Source organism: Varanus komodoensis, unplaced genomic scaffold (genome assembly GCF_004798865.1).
Source record: "Varanus komodoensis strain SLA01 unplaced genomic scaffold, ASM479886v1 scaffold14_1, whole genome shotgun sequence".
Classification (NCBI taxonomy): Eukaryota; Metazoa; Chordata; class Lepidosauria; order Squamata; family Varanidae; genus Varanus; species Varanus komodoensis.
In genome coordinates, this window is record NW_025335438.1 from 17895225 (window position 1) to 17914917 (window position 19693).

Below are 19693 nucleotides of genomic sequence, written 5' to 3' on the forward strand. Positions count from 1 at the left end.
CATGTGAGCTTGGAGAAGAATGCATGCAAGGGCTGCCGGAGTACAGAGCTGGCAGAGTGAAAGTGGGAGAGAGAGAGTGTGTGAGAGAGATTGCTTGGTACAAAGGTAAAGTGCAGGCTGCAGTTACTGCTTTAGCAGCCTTGGAGTGAAGGATTGCAACCCAGCTTGGTACGCAGGAGTGCAAACCCTCGAGGTGCCAGGAGACTACAACAGGCAAGGAGAAGGTCCTTTTCAACTTATGAAAATATCTCTTGAAAGTCCTTGCCCTGCTTCCCTGAATTTTTAAAACAGGTAAGGATGCTATTGTATTGTTTCCTTCCTTTTATTTACTATGTTTTTTTTATTGAAATGCAATCTGTGCCCTCCACTGATTACAGAGGAATGCCTGTTCCCAAAAAATGTTTATCAATCCCTTCTTACCTTAGCTAATAAGAAATTCCTTATTGTTTGCAGATGAAATGAAAGGATTGAGGAGAAAGGATCAGACTGAAATGTATCCTGAGCCAGTGTTGTGGTGTGCCTCAGTACATCAAACTTACCTATAGAACTCTTTAAGCTTTTGGTCCCACAGCTCAATATTTTAATAGTAGTTTAAAGGCATTTCCACCTTATTATTGTGCTTCTTTTCTTTAGCCTAATTTCTGAACAGCTTGGAGCAAATCCAGTTTTTTCCCCTCAACAATTTATACAGGACCAAATTTGTTCAAATCAAATCATTTTAGCACAGCAGGGATCTAGATTATGCTATTATTTTTTAGAGAGCTGTGTAGTAGACAAACTATATTGTTATGATTGCCTCCCACCATTATGAGCTTTCCTCTTTCCCTCCCTGTTGTCTCCTCTTAAAATATTTCTGGAACCACTCAGGACTATAGAAAGAACAACTTTCATGCCTTTAGTGCCTGCACCAACAATTGCACCAATTGCACATGCATATTATTCCTCTCTTCTTTTTCCTCCAGAGTATTCAGCTGCATCTATCTTCTTCCTTGCACTTTATCTTCTCTACCTGGGCTAGAAGTTGAATCCTCCATGGAATCCCCAGTATACATTTTTCGTGAAGAGCCAGGGCCCACCTGTTCCCCAGGACCCTGCCCCTTTCCAAGCAGTAGCTGGCTTGTTGACTGGGCAGAATATGGAAACAATAGTGGTGGCCTTTATGATGACCTACAGCAGAATCACACCAATATCTCCCCAGCTATTCCTATAATCATCACTGCTGTCTACTCCATGGTCTTTGTGGTGGGCTTGGTTGGCAACTCTCTGGTCATGTTTGTCATCATAAGGTAAGAGATATGCAGGAAGTGTTACTGTGGGCCTTTTAAGTTTCATTATCAGGGGAAATTCACATAATTAGGAGAAAGAAACTAAGGAAAAAGTGATGGTGGGGACAGCTCTTTGCGGGGGTCCATTACTGAGTATCATTGATGCCAGAGTTCTAGGATGCTCAAGTTTTTGGAAAGATGTATCCTTCTGCTCTAACTGTAGGATTCAAGTTGGACATCTTTGAATTCACATTCTAAACAACCGAGCAATGTGTAGCCAGATCAGTGTTTGCATGTAATGGCATAATCTCAGAGAGTAACTGTTACTGGGAAGCAACCTTACTTGATACGATAATCATTTCTTTTCTGAGAAATAGTTCCTTGCCATTCTAGTCTTGCATTACTAGGCTAAACCAACCATGGGAGAAACTGCCATCTGGACACAAGCATAACTGTCTATTTGTTTGTGAAACAAAAATTACTGAAAAATGAAACAGAAGATGGACTTTTAAGTTGCACTGTGTACAATTTGGACAATCTGTTTGAGGAGTTGGAAAGAAGTATGTGAGTAGAGCTCCCCCCAGAGATAAAAAGCAGTTAATGTTTTCTATGTTCTTATTAATGTTATATATACTATACACATGCACACACAAACTGCCCATAGAATATAACATATTCATACAATATTTAAACTAGTTTGCCTGTTTTCCTACTTTTAACTTCCTGCCTTCTTTTTTCAAATATCTGTGTTTCACAGTGTATGTTACAGCCCATCAGGGAAGATTTCCCTAGGCTCAACAGAGCCCTATTTTACCCCATATATGTGCAGGCAGTCACTGGAATGAATGTGAGGATGCTGTGCAGTCCATCCAACTCTCCTCTCAATACAGTTTGCTTATGTTTGTGTGCATGAATAACTTGGCAAGAAAAAAGTAGTTTGCATAAGTTTGCTGAAAATAGCAAAAACTGCTGAACATTTCAAAAACTGGAAAATGCTCCTGTGCATTAGTAACATGCATTGAGTGCACTGAGGGAGCTGCAAGGAAATTGATGGTATGTAGTGATCTTCCAGTAATGATATTGTGCCCTGGCCTTTATAGGTTGGGTCAAGGGACCTTGACTGAGCTTATTGGAATCATCTATGCATGGATATCATGGATATCATACAGTGAAACAGATATCCCAAGATGTTTGTGCATTTGGACTGAAACTATTAAAAGTTTGTGCTCCATACACAAACACATACACATGTTTTTGTGTGTCCAGTATACATGAGTGATATTTGCGTGTGTGTGTGTGTGTGTGTGTGCAGAGGGGGATCTGATCTCTATCAGCAAAGCTCAGGGAACCAAGGTTCCATTTAGATACCAGGAAGCACTTCCTGACAGTTAGGATCCCGAGGGTATGGAATGGGCTTCCACGAGAGGTCATTGAGGCCCCATGGGTGGGGGCGTTCAAAGATAGGCTGGACATGCACATGGTGGGCATGTGAGCGGAGCTGGCTAGAGCCGGGGATCAGACTAGATGGCCCGGGAGATCCCTTCTGACTCACTCTGTTTCTATGTTTCTATATATTCAGATTTCATGCAGTTGAGTTTTTATTTTATTTTTACCTGAAAGGGGCTTCTGTGGTTTTTGATTTTGATTGAAACCTGGTGCCGAGAGTTGCCTCCCTTGCCACTTTTATATTCTAAAATTCCCCCTCCCCAACAAAGCATCTAACAACCCTGCTGCAGGAAGGACAGGCATCACACAGGTTACAGTATGTTCCACCCTAGCAGAAATAATAGAAGCTTCAGCAGGGGTAATTTACATGAAGACAAAAGATGGAAGAGCATTAGACCTCACCTCCCCTGCACTTCTCAGATCAAAACCAGAGACTCAACCAGCTATTATAAACGGGGGAAAACAGTGCTGAGAGAGTGGATCAGATAGCACATGCTATATCTGTTTGGGGCCTCTGCTTCTTCTTTTTGTTTTCTTTGTATTCAAAAGAATTTTTTTTACTGATTTTGCAGGCAGACCATTCAGTTTAATGAATTTCCAGTGTATTTCACATTGCACTTGCAATGTTTGGCCTCGTCTGTCACAAGGTTCTTAAATGCTACAGTTATTTTCTGTACTTGACTGTTTGAAGATAAAGCATATCTCAGGTTAATGTATCAGCAAGCCAGACAGGTGAAGAAGGTGGACAAAGAAAAACAACAACAACACTCAGACTGAATAATGTTTCTGAATAAAATTAAGCATGCAACTGAAGAACATTAACATCTGTTTGTAATCCTCCAGAGGAAATCCCTCTAAACCACCAGCATGCATGAATATATTACTGGGATTCATTAAAATATATAACCTATAGTAGGAATTAAAGAGGTAGTGTGAGATAGAGAACATTTCTTTGTGCCTGGTGTGAGACCATCCATTTGCAGTGTTCACCCCTGTATACACGGAGTGAATTATTTTCTAAAGGCTTAATTTCTAGCCTAGACTCTTAACTCCTTGAAACAGCTGTCCTTAAGTTAGCACATTTCCTTCAGTATTCTGTATTACATGTGATTTGAGCTCTGTTCCATGGCTTCCCTAATTGCTTTTCAGACAAGAGGCTTTAATTCTCAGAGCTTCCCATCTGTAAAATGGCTATATGTTTTCTAGAATGTCTTCTGCACACTTAACATTTTGTTGTTGTCATGTGCTGTCGAGTCATCTCTGACTTAGGTGAACCTATGAATGATAGCCCTCCAAACTGTCCTCCCCATGACTACTCCATTCAGCTCTTCCAAGTTCAAGGCTGTGGCTACCTTTATGGATTCAATCCTTTTCATTTTTGGCCTTCCCTTTTGTCTTCTGCCCTTAACTTCCCTAAATGCTGCCAATATGTGTACTAGATATTTGGCTTGCTACATGGGCTGTGCTCCCCTGCTTCAGATAAGTGCTCTGTTTTGTGCTTGTGACATAAGATAAGGAATGTGCAATGTCTGCTTATCCAGTATAACATTTAGTGAAAGGGGATTTTTGTAAAAACAATTATGTATACTTACATAACTTATCATTTCTGTGGATTCTGCCCCTTCCTCATCCTTAACTTTCCTAGATGTTACCCTTTAGGGTGATTTCAGATACCAACAGGAGTTGGTATTTCTAACCAGCAGCCTAAATTCTGCTTCCAATTTCCTTCCATAAATTTTAGCTCCTGCATGTAGTTTCTGCTTTAGTGTTCTTGGGCATCCCCAGGGAGTTGAGAAATTCTCATATGCTTCCCCACTTGATATCAGTATTGCACAGCATTTTTGGCTCTGGGACCCACATGCCACACTGGTTCAAGATTCAGTGTCCTTCCCCACCACACCCCATGCATGCATACATTTGAATGAGGATTTGTATGAGGCTGTCCTGTCAGTTTCATGGTGTGTGTGTGGCAGGGGGAGGGGACATCTGAATTGCCAGAAAAGAGAAACAAGAAAGATCAGTGATTTACATAACATCATATATGATAATTTGTGTATGTATTAGGATTAAATTTTGAAACCATTATTGTAATTTAAGTAGAAATAGAGTATATCTCACCGTAGTTTGGAAATCTGTCAGGTCACCTGTGCGCCTGTATGCTGAATCTGCTGTGAGGTGCTCATATTAATGGGCAACTATGCTTAGGCCTTAGGGCTCTTTATCTTCAGATCATAATCCAACAGTACAGTCCTTCAGGAAGTGGTCTGCCCTCCCCTTCAATCAGAAGACCATCCCACTTGTGTCTGTTCCCAACCAGCATATAACACCTCTGTTGCTGGAGGTAACATATAGCCATCAGGACTAGTAGCCACTGATACCTTATCCTCCATGACTTTGCCCAACCCTCTTTCAAGTCATCCAAATTGGTGGTCACTGTTACATATTGTGATAGCAAATTCCATTGCTTGACTATGTATTTTGTGAAGAAACACTTCCTTTTATCTGCCCTGAAGCTTCCACTAATAATACCACATCTTAATATTGTGAGAGAGGGAAAAAGATGCTTCTCTATCCATTATGTTTTTTAAGCTAAACAGTTGTAGGCATTGTAACCCTTTCTCATAAGGGAGCTGTCTTTCTTAAACAATTCTGTTGTTCTATTCCTATTTTCCATTGCAAGAGTGTATATGCAGGAATGTTTAATTCTGATTAAATTGGGATGCATAGCTGAGCAATGTAGCTGTGGTTTCAGCCTTGGATGGTTGACAAAGCAAGGATAGACAAAGAAACTATAGTCTTTATGGTGGCTGCATAAAGGAAATGTGTGTGGGGAGGAAGCATACACATGATGTTATCTTGTACTTAGCCTATGATTGTCTTCCCGGATTGGCTGTCATGGAATAATGCACTTCCATCTGAGATCTTTTTAATTGGACATGCCATGAATTGAATCTGGAACCATGTTTATGCAAAGTGTATGCTCTATACTTAAACCATTCTTTTCTGGGGATTAGGCAAGGACAAGAATAAGGGACAATATGTGTTTTGAATGTGTGAGATTTTGTAGGAAGGAAATGTGGGGAAAAAAACCCTTTTGGAGATGTTCCATTTGACAGTGGTGATCTATTGAATACTGGAGTACAGAGCTGAGACAACAAAACTAAATTTAAGACCTTCCCAGAGACTGATCTTGCCATGTTTAGAGGATGAAGCCAACCACAGTCTACCCAGATGTCATTACCCCATAATGCTCCTATTAGCAATAACTTATTGTTATCCAGCACTCACTATGGCATTTTATTTATTTATTTATTGCATTTATGTGGCTCCCAGGGCAGTTTACAAATATTGTTTCTGAAGCTGAAGGATAACTGTGATTCTTTAAAAATGAAGATATCAAAAGTTAGGGCCACTCAACATAAAAAGACAGGTTGAATCAAACACCTATTTGTTGAGGCTACTAGCTATTTTGATAAGTTTGCAAGCTTCAACTAGCACTGTGAAAGGAAGGATTTGTGCTTATACTGTAGTTCTTTTCTTGAACACCATACCATGGAGAACTCAAGACAGCTTCAGAGATCATTTTATATATGCATTTCTAAAAAAATATTACATGAAAAACAGTATCAAAACCAGATGGATCTCCATGAAAAAGGCCTTGCCTTGTGTGCTTTTATATTCATCCACTGGAAACGATGGTACAGAGATCAAGGCCTCTGAAGCTGGTCTTAAGGCCCAGACAGGTCTGTATGGGAGGTGTCTGTCCTTCAGGGGATCAGGTCCTAGACCATGACTGGCATTTGAGGCTAAAATTGAGTCTGAAAACAAAGAGCTGCCAAGCTGGAAAAAATGGAGTTATATCCAATTACTGGATACCAAACAAAAGTCAAAATTTTGTTTGAACCAACTGTAGTATCTGGGATTTTTTCAAGAAAGCCATACAAAGAGAGCACTGATTCCCAAGGTGGCCAAGTCTGTCTTCTCTAGAAGGTGCCATAGCTATCTGATCATACCTATAGTAAGCAAAAGCCACTTCAACACTCAGAAAAAGCAATAGGTCCAATACCACTTCCAAGCTGAGGACCTATTTTTATGGAGTGGGGAAATCCCATCCAGAACAGCTTAAGCCCCCTTCTCCCAGTTCTTAGTTACAATATCTGATATGAAATTGCTTGGAAACAGTAGTTTTGGCCCAGTTATTGCAACTATCAAACTGTTTTTCTGTGGTGGTGATGATAACCAAATTAATGTCCTGGACACAAAGTGGGCACTTTGTAACAACAAAGCCAAGCACGGGATAGGGACCTGGATCCTGGAGGTCATTAACACCTCTCTGAGGGACGGCTGGGTGCCTGCTCCTCTAAAGGAGGTGGTAATCAGGCCGGTCCTAAAGAAGGCATCCCTGAATCCAGAGATGGCCACCAATTATAGACCGGTGGCCAACATCCCGTTCTTGGGCAAGGTGTTGGAATGGGTGGTGGCGGGACAACTCCAAGCACTCTTGGATGAAACTGATTATCTGGACCCATTTCAGTCTGGCTTCAGACCTGGATATGGTACTGAATCTGCCTTGGTCACCCTGTATGATGACCTGTGCAGGGAGAGAGACAGGGAGAGTGCGTCCCTGTTGGTCCTCCTGGACCTCTCAGTGGCTTTCGATACCATCGAACATGGTATCCTTCTGGATAGGCTAGCGGGATTGGGAGTTGGAGGCACTGCTTTGCAGTGCTTCTGCTCCTATCTCAATGGCTGATTCCAGAAGGTGGTTCTGGGGGACTATGGCTCTGTGCCATGGCAGCTATGCCATGGAGTTCCACAGGAATCCATTTTGTCCCCCCTGCTATTTAACATCTACATGAAACCGCTGGGAGAGGTCATTAGGAGGTGTGGGCTGCGAAATCATCAGTACGCTGATGATACCCAGTTCTACCTCTTGTTTTCAAACAATCCAGGTGAGGCAGTGGCTGTACTGAACCAGTGCCTGGCCAAGGTAATGGGCTGGATGAGGGCCAATAAACTGAAGCTCGATCCAGACAAGACGGAGGTCCTGTTGGTAGGCGGGTCTGACTTCGGGGTGGGGGACCTCGACCTTGTCCTGAAAGGAGTTGCACTCCCTCTTAAGGACAGGATCCACAGCTTGGGAGTGCTCCTTGATCCAGAGCTATCTTTGGAAGCTCAAGTAAGAGCGGTGGCGAGGAGCACTTTCCTTCAGCTTTGGCTGATCCATCAGCTGCACCCCTACCTGGAGAACGATTGCCTGACAGTGACACATGCATTGGTTACTTCCTGATTAGACTTCTGTAACGTGCTCTACATGGGGCTGCCCTTGAAGACAGTCCGGATACTTCAGATGGTGCAAAATAGAGCAGCCAGGTTGCTGACGGGGACTGGGCGTTGTGCTCACATAACTCCAGTCCTCTGTCAGCTTCACTGGCTCCCCATTGAAGTCTGGGTCCAATTCAAGGTGCTGGTTATCACCTATAAAGTCCTTAATGGCTTGGGACCTGGTTACCTAAAGGAGCACTTACGTCCATATATGCCCTCCTGCCCCTTGAGATCGGCGACAGAGGCCCTTCTCCGGGAGTCCTCCATGAAAGATATTAGGAGGGTGAGTACCCGGAGGAGGGCTTTCTCTGTGGTGGCGCCCAACTTATGGAATGTACTCCCCAGAGAGGTCTGCCTGGCGCCATCGTTATTTGCTTTTCAGCATCAGGCCAAGACCTTTTTATTTAAACGTTATTTTAATTGTTGATTTTATTTATTGTTTTTAACAATTTTTTGCCAGGATGTCCCCAATATTTTATGTAATTGTATCGATTGTATTTATTTATGGTTTAGAAGCCACCCGCAGGCTTATGCGAATGGGGTGGCATATAAGTTCTCCAAATAAATAGATAAAATAAAAGCATAGCACAAATCTATTCCCTCTCTAAGTTGAAAATCAGCTCTCCGTGTGTCTTGCATAGCCTAGAGTGAACAGAGGTGACATTGCCTCTGCCATTCTCCTACCCTGTTTAGGCTATTATGTCCATCATTTGCTAACTTTGGAGGGTTATGGGCATTCAGATTGGATTGTACTTCAAATTAATATCATGCTTTATTTCATTCACCTAACTATGAACCCTGATAATGGGCCCCTGGATCCCTGCTGAGGCAAGTAGCTGATGCTGAGTGATTTTTTTTCCAGGGGATTTATCATTGAAATGCACCTCACAAATGGAAAACCGTAATATTAATTTTAAATGAACTGATTACAATTTGATGTAAATATATTTATTTGCTTTACAGCATTCTTTGTATATTATTGTATAGGACTACTACTCTGAAGTTATTTATCCTGTGTTTATCTGATTTCATAGCTTTGTATTTATGTTGCTTTTAGTCTTTTCTAACTGAGTATAAAATTTACTGAGTTTCTTGACTTCACATTTGTCTCCGCTTCTAACTGTTCAATAAATAATCTTTCCTGGCTTTGTTTTGCTTTTGGATTATGAATCCCACAATCCACAGCCTGCATGATCAACACATCTGCAGCTGGGAAAGATAAGTTTGCCTTTAGGCAATTAAAGAAAAGAAGTGAAAGGGTAGTTTTCTAGAACATTTCAGACCCAGGAAACCATGTACATGGGAACACCTTTTGCAACTTTAACACACACTGTGTTGCAGTGGGGTCTTCACCGAAGATGTTTTTGCTTACATAATCTTTTTGGTGGAAGGGGTGGGCTCACATTTCAGCTTGCAATGGAAAGAGAGCTTTGACATTATGATTCTTCCATTATGATGCTATCATTGACAGGCACAGTGTGACTCAGCCAATAATTTTGAATCCATTTCCCCACTGTACTAGTTCCCATTGCCCCAGGATGCCATTTAAAGAGAAGGAACATGGCTCATCATGCCAGGATGACCACTTTTTCAAATCACCTGGAGAGCCTCTAGTGACAGGAATCATTTTCTAGGTATATACAAATGATTTTAGCAAGGATAATTTTAGTTAAATATAGGCACAATCTGGATGGAAGAAAAGGTAATTTTGTTTCTCCAGTGTGTCTGACATGACTGTACTTACTATCACATGTTCAATTTATAGCCCAATCTGAAATGGAGTTTGAAGTGTTTAAAGACACACCGCCCCATTCAGTTACAAGAATTAAAAGGGTTCAAAGAATGGTCTTTTACTATCTTGACTGAACATATGTACTACAGTTCTACTATTGTTAAAGCAACATTAAGAGATTCTGAGTACAACATATTATTGTCTAAAAAGTATGTGTGATGCTCTGTTTAAACATTTGATTAACTCACTAATACAAATTGACATAACATTTTGGAGGGCTTTCATTCATAGGGTCACCACATGTTGGAAGCAACTGAATGGCACAAAATAGCAATATAAATGATATTATGTGAGATTAATAATGATCTTATGTGGGAAAAGCTCCTCCTTGTATGCTCTCATGGCTACCATGCTACCAATTTTATGTGTGAATATTTTAAACATTATAGACCAACATATGATTTAATATCAGGTAGGAGTAGCAATGCTCAGTCACTAGGTCAACTTAACTGGGCTGTGCAGCAATAATAATGAATATTGCTTAATGCCACTAAATGTTGACAAGAAAATGCAACAGGTTCTTTAATAAGCCCAGAGATACACATGAAAAGAAATATTTGGGATGGTCTACTTGTCACCAACAGAGAAAATTATATCTTCATTTAGTTGTTGTTCTTATTATATTGGGTAAAAATATATCTAGTGGCTTTATGAAAGCTTGGCTAATTTGCATAATCTAATTAAAATCTCTCATTAATTCGGTTCTGCCTGTGGCAAATAAAATTTAATGGGTAACACAGCAATGCAACAATACATCAGTTATAGGAACTAATTGAATGTACAGAATACAATTCAAGCCTTAGGGAACATCAATACTCTTGTTTTTAAAGTAGGAATAGTAACTTGCCTAAAGCTGCTCCAGATGTTCTTCTGCAAAATAATTGGAGGTGAAAAATAGTCTTGCAGGAGTTATGAAATGTCCCGTGAAAACCCTTAATGTGCCATATTTGGAGAGTTTCCTTCATAGCTGTTTCAGTCACCATGGGCTCCTGTACATGCAAGGCAATTAGTGTGCTTTCATGATCCCTTACAGACATTGGAGCAGCCTTTTCCTGATGTCATTGTCCTCTAGAACCTCTTGTGTGTGGTTTTTCCTCCTTCCTTCCTTCCTTCCTTCCTTCCTTCCTTCCTTCCTTCCATTTTGGTACTAAATTTTAAACTGCATGGTTCAAAGCAAAAGCCTCTTGAGACATTGCAAATCCACTGTGGTGCAGCTGTTCCACAGTGACAGCCTGTGGTTAGTAACAGAATAAATAGAAAGACAGAGGAGTACAAACCCTGGGGAGGAGGGAACCGTGTAAGTGACAAAACAGAAGCAGTGGGTTAAAGTCCTCATACAGTCCTCATAAAGAAGAGCCCACAGCTCCTCACTGTGCTTTTCCTTCTGCATTATTTTATCCTCTTACACTGAATGTTTTCAGGCAAACACGGATTATGTAGTTAATTAGGTGATGAAAAATGTTTTATTTCTACTTACCTACCTAGTTATACCTTGCTTTTTTGGTAACAAGCTACATCCAAAGGAGTTAGCAAAACAAAACAGTGACAATCAACACAACAATGCATACATCAGAAAACAGAAAAGAATTCAGACAAACAATAGAATTGTGACATCCTTGTTTTCCTCATATGGACACAGTCCACTTATCTTTCCTAAGTCTAAACAAACACAAAAAAAGCACCTACAGGGTTGAATCCAGACTTGGTAACACCTACAGTATCCCTATTAACACTGGCTTATGTTAATCATGCCCACTTAAGTTACACTGAGTAATCTAGTAGGACTGAGTCTGGATCCAGCCCATTGTCTTTTCTTTTGCATTATGTTTAAAAGAAGATAATGTAGCCACTCAGATTTGGTTCTCTGCAGCAGCATCACCAAGGGTAAAGAGGGAAGCATTGCCCTTTTGGGTGGCCCGGGATGGGGGTGGGGAGGCAGGAAGACATTGAGGCAGGCAGGGTAACTGGGGCAGCTCCACCCAGATAGGCAGAGAACTCGACCCACTGGCCTTGGAAATGTGGGGATGTGCTCCTTTATCATAGTGCACACCTCCCAAACATCTTAGAAAGGGGAGCTCCTTGAATAGTTGTATGTGAAAGCTTTCTTGAAAAGCACCTGCTTCCTGCACAGATCTGTCTCAGCCCATTTAACTGGACTGGTCAGAATATTCTCCATTCATAAAATTTCTCCATCCACTAAACTTTGAAAGGAGGAGGAAATTTAAATTTCTCTTCTTGTCTTCCAGGTACACAAAAATGAAGACGGCAACCAACATCTATATCTTTAATCTGGCTGTGGCAGATGCCCTTGTCACTACAACAATGCCATTCCAAAGTACCGAGTACTTAATGAACTCTTGGCCATTTGGGGATGTGCTATGTAAAATAGTTATTTCCATTGACTATTATAACATGTTCACCAGCATATTCACACTGACCATGATGAGTGTCGACAGGTACATTGCAGTGTGCCACCCTGTGAAGGCGCTGGACTTCCGTACACCTCTGAAGGCTAAAGTAATCAATATCTGCATCTGGCTCTTATCTTCATCAGTTGGTATATCAGCTATAGTCCTTGGCGGCACAAAAGTCAGAGAAGGTGAGTACAGGCTCCATTGTTTCCATGCCTTTATTAGGCAAGATTCATGATGCCAGGCTGTGAAAAGGTGTCGGGGGGGGGACCCCAGATCATCCATAATCCATAAAAATATGTCTATGTCTATCCATGAGGCCACTATATTACTTTCAGATAGCACAGCAAGGTGTGGCCTGGCCACATGGGGAAAGATGTTTAACCTTACTGTTAAAGGTTTTCCAATCAGTCTTCAGCAGTCAAAATGAGTAGCTTGTCAATGTGGGCATTCTATATAAGATATATAGTACATGTCACATCCAGTAGATCATGGATGGGAAATCTCCACTCCATTGATCCGTTCCGGCCTGGAAAGTTCCTCAGCTGGCTTGTGGGGCCTGCTTGGATTACCTCGGGGCAGGGCCTGGATCCCAAGTCCCCACCCATTCAGGCATCATCACTGTTATCCCTCATTGGACCAAACAACTGGTATTCCTTCTTTGTTTTCTCAGTTGTAGATAATGAGTGGTAAAAAGCCAACATGATGCTCTTATTTCCAAATGAATATCCAATATAACAGTGATAATATACTGTTATACTGAAGGGATAATATCCCTTCCTAACTGCTGATCTGTGCCTCTCTGTTTATGAAGAAAAAGACTTAAGCAGGCAAAAGGAGGAATGACCCCTTTGAGTGCTGGCTGATTCCAGTCTTGTGCAGCATGCAAGTCAGGACAGAGTCTCTTGCAATTTGGGGAAAGGCAAAATGAGGGGGGTGGGGTGGGGCTGGGATGAAAACCCTCCACTCTTTCAACATCTGTCCATACAAGGATACATAGTAGAGGCAAAGATTTTGACACCCCATGGCCAGCACCCTCTATGTGCCTTTCCTCTTGATATTCTGTACTGTTAATGAACAGTAAATACATAATTTGTCATAAAAGGAGTAACACCTGTCAGACAATCCATCCAATCAGCTGATTGCACTCCACTATATATATCTCATCTGTGTAAATCATGCATCTCCACTCTCAGCTGCTGTTCCTCATTACTAGCAGATCCACCCCATAAAAGCCAGTGCTTCTCCTTCCAACCACTGTAAATTGAAAGAGTTCCACTTCATTAAAAATTTACATAATTGCCTGAAGGTAGAAAAACTAGACTACCTACCTGAAATACATTTGCAAGCTTATGCTAAAGTTCATCTGCTAATATTAGCATTAACATCAAACTAGAAGCACAGAGTACTATAAGCAGTGCAATAAACAGGCTGAGGATCAAGGATTCCAGTTGGAAAGGATGGGTCCCCCAGTGAAGAATCCCCTAAGTGCACTTTCTGTCATTCAGTGGACTTTGGGCTGGTGTGAAGGATTTCAGAGAGGCAGGCCTACCCTGCTTGCATGACCATTTCATGAGACCAAAGTATTTCCAGCATGCAGTTTGAGAAATTGTACTTCTTTTTGCACTGAACTGGGAAAACATCTCAGAAAATACCTTGCAAAGATTATATTTGGCCTCATGTTGGAACCTTGAAGGAACTTCTATTTAATCTGAATTTTCTGTATTCTGTGTAGGATCCAGAACAAATATCCAGTGTATGCTACTGTTTAATACCCACTTTTTACTGTTCTGTTTGCATTTCTGGGTGGAGTCCAAAGTCATGGGAATGGGCTTCCACTTGAGTGACAGGACCCTCTTTATTTCTCTTCCCCCCTGTATTTACTGTGAAAGGTCCCTTCAGCCCTTAGGGTGAGTTTTTGAGGAAAGGTTGGGGACAGCAAGAGAAATGGGAATCATCCACTCCAAGTTCTGTTAATGGAAGCAGTTCCTGCAGCAGAACTATGTAGCTGGTTATTTTAAATTAATTCTAGGCCACATGTGAGGGCAACATAGAAGAGAAAAACTGGATGAAACAGATATGGTAGAAATCAGCAAATATGTATGCAATGTACGTTCTGTGAAAGCAAAGATTGTCAATAAATAATTAAGGACAGAAGAGTTTCGCTGATCATGTCCTGAAGTGCTTGAGTCTAACTATGTGACGCAGTACATCTTGGAGTGACATCATTTTGAAATAATAAAACATATGCTATATTTTACTGTCACATTGTGTTTTTTTAACTTAATTTATATGTTTTCTTATTGGCTCTTTAATTTACAGATACAGGCAGTACAGAGTGTTCTTTACAGTTTCCAGATGATGACTACGTTTGGTGGGACACCTTTATGAAAATCTGTGTCTTTGTCTTTGCATTTATCATCCCAGTGTTAATCATAGTTGTTTGTTACACTCTAATGATTCTGCGCCTGAAGAGTGTGCGACTTCTGTCTGGATCTCGAGAAAAAGACAGAAATCTCCGTCGCATCACCAGATTGGTTCTTGTTGTGGTTGCAGTCTTCATCATCTGTTGGACTCCAATCCATATCTTTGTGTTGGTTGAGGCCCTTGGAGATGTATCACACAGTACCGCAGCCATTTCTAGCTATTACTTCTGCATTGCTTTGGGCTACACCAATAGCAGTCTGAATCCCATCCTGTATGCTTTTCTGGATGAAAACTTCAAGCGATGTTTCAAAGATTTCTGCTTTCCTTTTAAGATGAAGATGGACCAACAAAGCACCAGTAGAGCCCGAAACACCGTTCAAGACCCTGCTTATGCTGGGGACACTGATGGTACAAACAAGCCAGTATGACTAGTCGTGGAAATGTCATCTTACTGTCCTCCAGGACAAGAGGAATCTAATGATCTTGGACTAACACAAATAACTACTGCAGTGTGAAATGTACAAGCATAGACCAATTTGATAATATGTAAGAACTCCTACAGACTGAACTGAAATATGGCTCCTGTTGAAAGGAAACATTTCTTTCACAGATGGTCACAGATGATCAATTTTTGGATCATATTAAGAACAGGTCTTTGAATATAGCAAAATATCCATTTTTGGCAGAAGTAGGAAATGCCTTTTACAGTGTTGGTATCTTTATGAGAATGGAAATAGCAAGATTTCCTACCCACTTTCTGTTCTTCTTTAGATGCCATATGGCTTTTAGTGATTGACAAAAAATAAATTAATGAGTAATGATTTTATTTTACTGTACCATGTTACAATGAGTATTGTCTGTCAGTTTTAAGCTGATAGTATCTGTCAGAATTGTAAAATCAATATTTTCCTTATATTGTGAAAAGCATATTTTCAGGCATTTCTATGGTCAAGAGTTTTGTAGCAAATTCTGAAATCCAGTCTTCTGCTCCAAGAATATGAACACTTCCCTAACATACCCAGGGTGGGTTCACACAACCATGATTTCTACATTGATTGCATCTATTGCTTGATAGATCAGCTGAAATTTGCAGCAGCTTTAATATAAACATAGCATTTTTACTATGTGCAGTTAACAGATTCATTCTGAAGGAATCATTAATGTGTCATATAATTACTGTATCAATGGGTTGTGTGAATTTTTATATTGCAGTTTCCCTGCTTCTTCAAGAAGCCCAGGAAGGAGGAACTGTAGGTTCAGTCTCTGCTATATCTTGGAGCAGGGGGGAGGTGATGCTGAAGTCCTTTACTAGAGTGAACAAATAGTCCGACCAGGTTCAAACAGCTTATTGTGTGTGTGTGTGTGTGTGTGTATGAAACAGTGAATGATGAAAATGCATTGAATGATGACAATACCAGATGAGCTTCATAAGTATTAAAAATGGAAATAATTGTAAATTTTGTGTCAGATTGTTAAAGAACATCAAATTTCAGCTATTCCTTCATTATACATTCTTATGGTTCTGAGATGATGTCTGAGGAGGCTCTCCACAGCTACAAACAGAGTTATGACTGTGAAGAAGGAGGGCACCAATTGCTACCCTCAGTTTCTGTGGAAATCTCTATGGCAGCTTCTAACTTCAGTCTCAGGAGAGACATCAGAGTGGTGGGGGAGAAAATAGGGCACTATTGTAGGAAGAGAGGGGAAGCCCGAATCTACATTGCCTGCTCCCTGCTGAGCAGGCTGGATGTGCTAAGGAGGCTGACTGGCCAAAAGAAATATCTTTTTGTCTGATACTCCAAAACTGACATGCACAAAAGTCACTCTCATGTTACAGCCAAAAAGTATGCATAATTTATTCCCATTAGGATTTTCTGGCTGCAAAATTGTGGACTGGCTGCGTATGTACATGCTGTGGTTTCTAGTTTCAGTGTGATCCTTGACTTCTGTGTTAGTGCCTGTCTTCAACAAAGTATCTCAGCACTCTGTTTTTATACTTACCATATACAGATAGAGGAGCACATGTAATGCATTATGATAATTACACTTTTCTGGGGTGAATATCCAAAAATATTCCCACCTACAGATTGTGAAAGTGATGGTTTTCTTTTCATTGACATGACATTGTTGGTAAGGACTAACAATATTCTAGAGTAAAATGTAGTATAAAAAAGTTTTCTGACTTAAATCTGGGTAAATAATTTTACTAAGGCTTTTGTTGTTAGATTATGATGAGAAATTGCATAAAACTGTAGTACTTTTTCATGCTATCACAAGTGTACAAATATTCCACTCCTCTTTACAAATGATTACGCACACAATCCCATATATGTTAGACACACACACACACACAAATGCAGGTGGAAAAAAGCATACTGTACATGGATTTTTTGTCTTGAGTTTTTCATTTATCTGCCTTTCTATATTTTCTGTGAAACAACCACAAGATGGAGATGTGCTATAGTTGAAGTCTAGCAGATTTGTGAAAATACATGAGGCTTTTGTTCCAGTTGGGAATTTAATAGTGGACTTTCCTTGCTCTGAAAAAGCTGCAATAATGACCTGAAAACATGAGAGAGGCTCTGGAAGAGGCTGACATCATTGAAAGGTCCTACAAACTTTCATGCATGAGGGATCACAAGTGTACAATAAATTACTTGTGAAGAGAAACCCTTAAGGTTTTACATTAGGGCGTTCACCATATGAGGCAGAACTTATCCTAAGAATTCACAAGCTAAAAAGTATAGGAATGGTAGTAATCAATAAATACTCAGCAGTGAACTTAGTTAATAGATATTCTATAGCATATGGGCAGTACAATAGGTGCATTTAGTCATTGTTTGTTTGTCTGTTTTTTGTTTTTTTTACTTTGTCCATTATGTACCAGTATTCTAAGGAATAACAATTTGTTGTTTGTAAATGTGGACATACCTATGTCAGCAAGAATGCCATTTTATGACCTGAACCCTGAAACTGCCTAAATCTCACAGTTGCCTGTCTGCTCTCAAGTGGCCTTGGCAAGTCGACTGAGAATTCCCTGATTTTCAGCTTCCAAGGATCAGGTGGAGAGGGCCCAGCTTCTGCACTTCTATGCTGTGAGGGGACAGAACATTAGACTGTGCTCCAAAAAGGTCTTATCATCTTAGGGTTAAGCCACAGTTGCTTATCACGCCACAAAAAGGAATTGCATTTGTTACCTTGAGTCATGTAATAGCTACAGATTTTGCCACAAGCTGTACATCATACCAGAAGTAATAAAAAAATGAGCAGAGATTCCCAAAAAGTGTAATATGACTGGATTATATAATAATCTAGTTATATTTAAGCGGATTATAAGGCTTCCAGGAATGCTAGAGATTGCACTTCAATTCTACAAGTTAAAGTTGGACTTCAGCAGTAGTCAGGACTTGAACATGAAGGAGGAACTCTTTGGCCCTAGATTAGCAGCTCTGTCTCTAGAGCTATAGAACCAAACTCTGATACCTAAAGCCAAGCCTGGAAGCCAGCAGTCCCTGATGTCAAGGGTCAGTTGCTCCCAAGTCAGCTACCCAAATCAAGTTGGGTTTTTCCCCTTATTCTCCAGTGCCTGTTCCTTGTGCAAGCAGTGCACCAGATGAGAAGCTGTAGAAAGGCAACTGAGTGCTCAGCGCAAGGCTCGCAGGCGGACCCTGGGGTTGATATTATTCATAGAACTCTTGCAAAAACAACATGAGAAAATTGCATGCATATTCTCAAACAGGAAATTTTGATACGAAAGTTGAACTTGAGTTCAAAAGAACACAAAATAACTGCAGAGCTAAAGGGGGCATTACTTTAAATCTGTATCCAGAAGCTTCATGTTTTGTCTTTTTTACTCTAGAATGGGGATGTGGGTTGAATCCATATCTGAAAAGCACCTGGGACTCAGTTGAATTAGGTTATTTGCATTCACCCCATAATTAAAATTTTAAACAAGACATAGCTGCTTGGTATTAATTTAAAATAACAGTTTTGGTCCTAATTTAGCTCATTAACCTGGCTTTTGTGCACTGCGGTCCTCTTTTCACTTCAATCCTCTTTGAACACAGTGTCCTGAGCCAGCAGCCTCCTGAGCAAACACACTACTCCAAAACTTCTTTTTCTAATAGACTTTCTTGTTACAAGTGTCTGAGTTCACCCAGAGTGAAACACTGAATCCTCTTTAACATCAGTCATTCCCTTGCATTTTTATCACCCTTGTGCATCTCACTCCAGAAGGCAGGGCATTGTGAAAACATGCTCATTTGCATTCTTCCCATTTTTCAACCAACTGAACCTCCCACCAGTGATGGTGCCTAGTGAGGAACCACCTTCAGGAGGAGGGATTTCTACATATGACAAACTACTGCGTTCTCTATTCCTACTTCTCTGCTGTGACACATGTCCAGCCTCCAGCTCCACCTCTTCCTTACAAATTGATATACTGGGGCGCCTAGCTGCCCAAGCTGGCAAGCTCTCTCCTCTTCTCCTATCTCTTCATTTCCATGGGTTGATTGACCTGGGTTTTCCTCAGTCCAAACTGCCAGCTCCTCCCACTCTGTCTTCCTAGACATTCCCTGACCTTGCTTGCCTGCTTGGACCACAACAATCACTATCTGAGCTTGAGTTTCTATTGAACTTGGCAGCTACTTATGTGCAAATGGCCAGTGTTGTGTTGTCATGTTGGTTCCCATCTAGATGAGCAATGAGATGGTCTGCATATTTTGTGAAAAATGCCTACATACTTTATGATGATTTTACAATTACTTAGCTCATTGCCACAGATTGTCTTTCTCAAAACTGTGTAGAGTGCATAAAAACAGACAACATAGTTCTCATTAATTGCTCATCTCTTGGGATAGGAGGTCTTCTCCATTGATAGAGATGATCAATAAGTGACAGGATAGAGATTCATGATTCCATGCATGCTTAGACAGAACAAAGGCCTGCCACTTCCAGCATTTCTCAGCCACACCTTTTCTGTCTAAAAGTGCCTAGGATTGCACCCCGTATCTCTTGCACTGCACAGT

At 40.7% G+C, this 19693-nt stretch overlaps 1 protein-coding gene across 2 annotated transcripts; it reads left to right on the plus strand.

Annotated features, from left to right (window-relative positions):
• Window positions 1-1032: 1032 nt before the first annotated feature.
• On the plus strand, window positions 1033-15094 carry OPRK1 (opioid receptor kappa 1). Of its 2 annotated transcripts, none has more exons than XM_044424089.1 (3): window positions 1033-1286; window positions 12075-12427; window positions 14562-15094. In XM_044424089.1, the coding sequence occupies exons 1-3, from the start codon at window positions 1033-1035 to the stop codon at window positions 15092-15094; spliced, it is 1140 nt and encodes a 379-aa protein (XP_044280024.1). The 2 variants fall into 2 exon arrangements, with proteins under 2 accessions (XP_044280024.1, XP_044280025.1); XM_044424090.1 differs by having other exon boundaries at window positions 14568-15094.
• Window positions 15095-19693: the final 4599 nt, after the last annotated feature.

What these genes read in the sequence shown, in the direction of transcription:
- OPRK1 (XM_044424089.1), top strand. Translation starts at nt 1,033, where the DNA reads ATGGAATCCCCAGTATACATTTTTCGTGAAGAGCCAGGGCCCACCTGT. An exon ending in GTCATGTTTGTCATCATAAG is followed by an intron (nt 1,287 to 12,074) that starts GTAAGAGATATG and finishes CTTGTCTTCCAG; the next exon opens with GTACACAAAAATGAAGACGG. An exon ending in CGGCACAAAAGTCAGAGAAG is followed by an intron (nt 12,428 to 14,561) that starts GTGAGTACAGGC and finishes TTTAATTTACAG; the next exon opens with ATACAGGCAGTACAGAGTGT.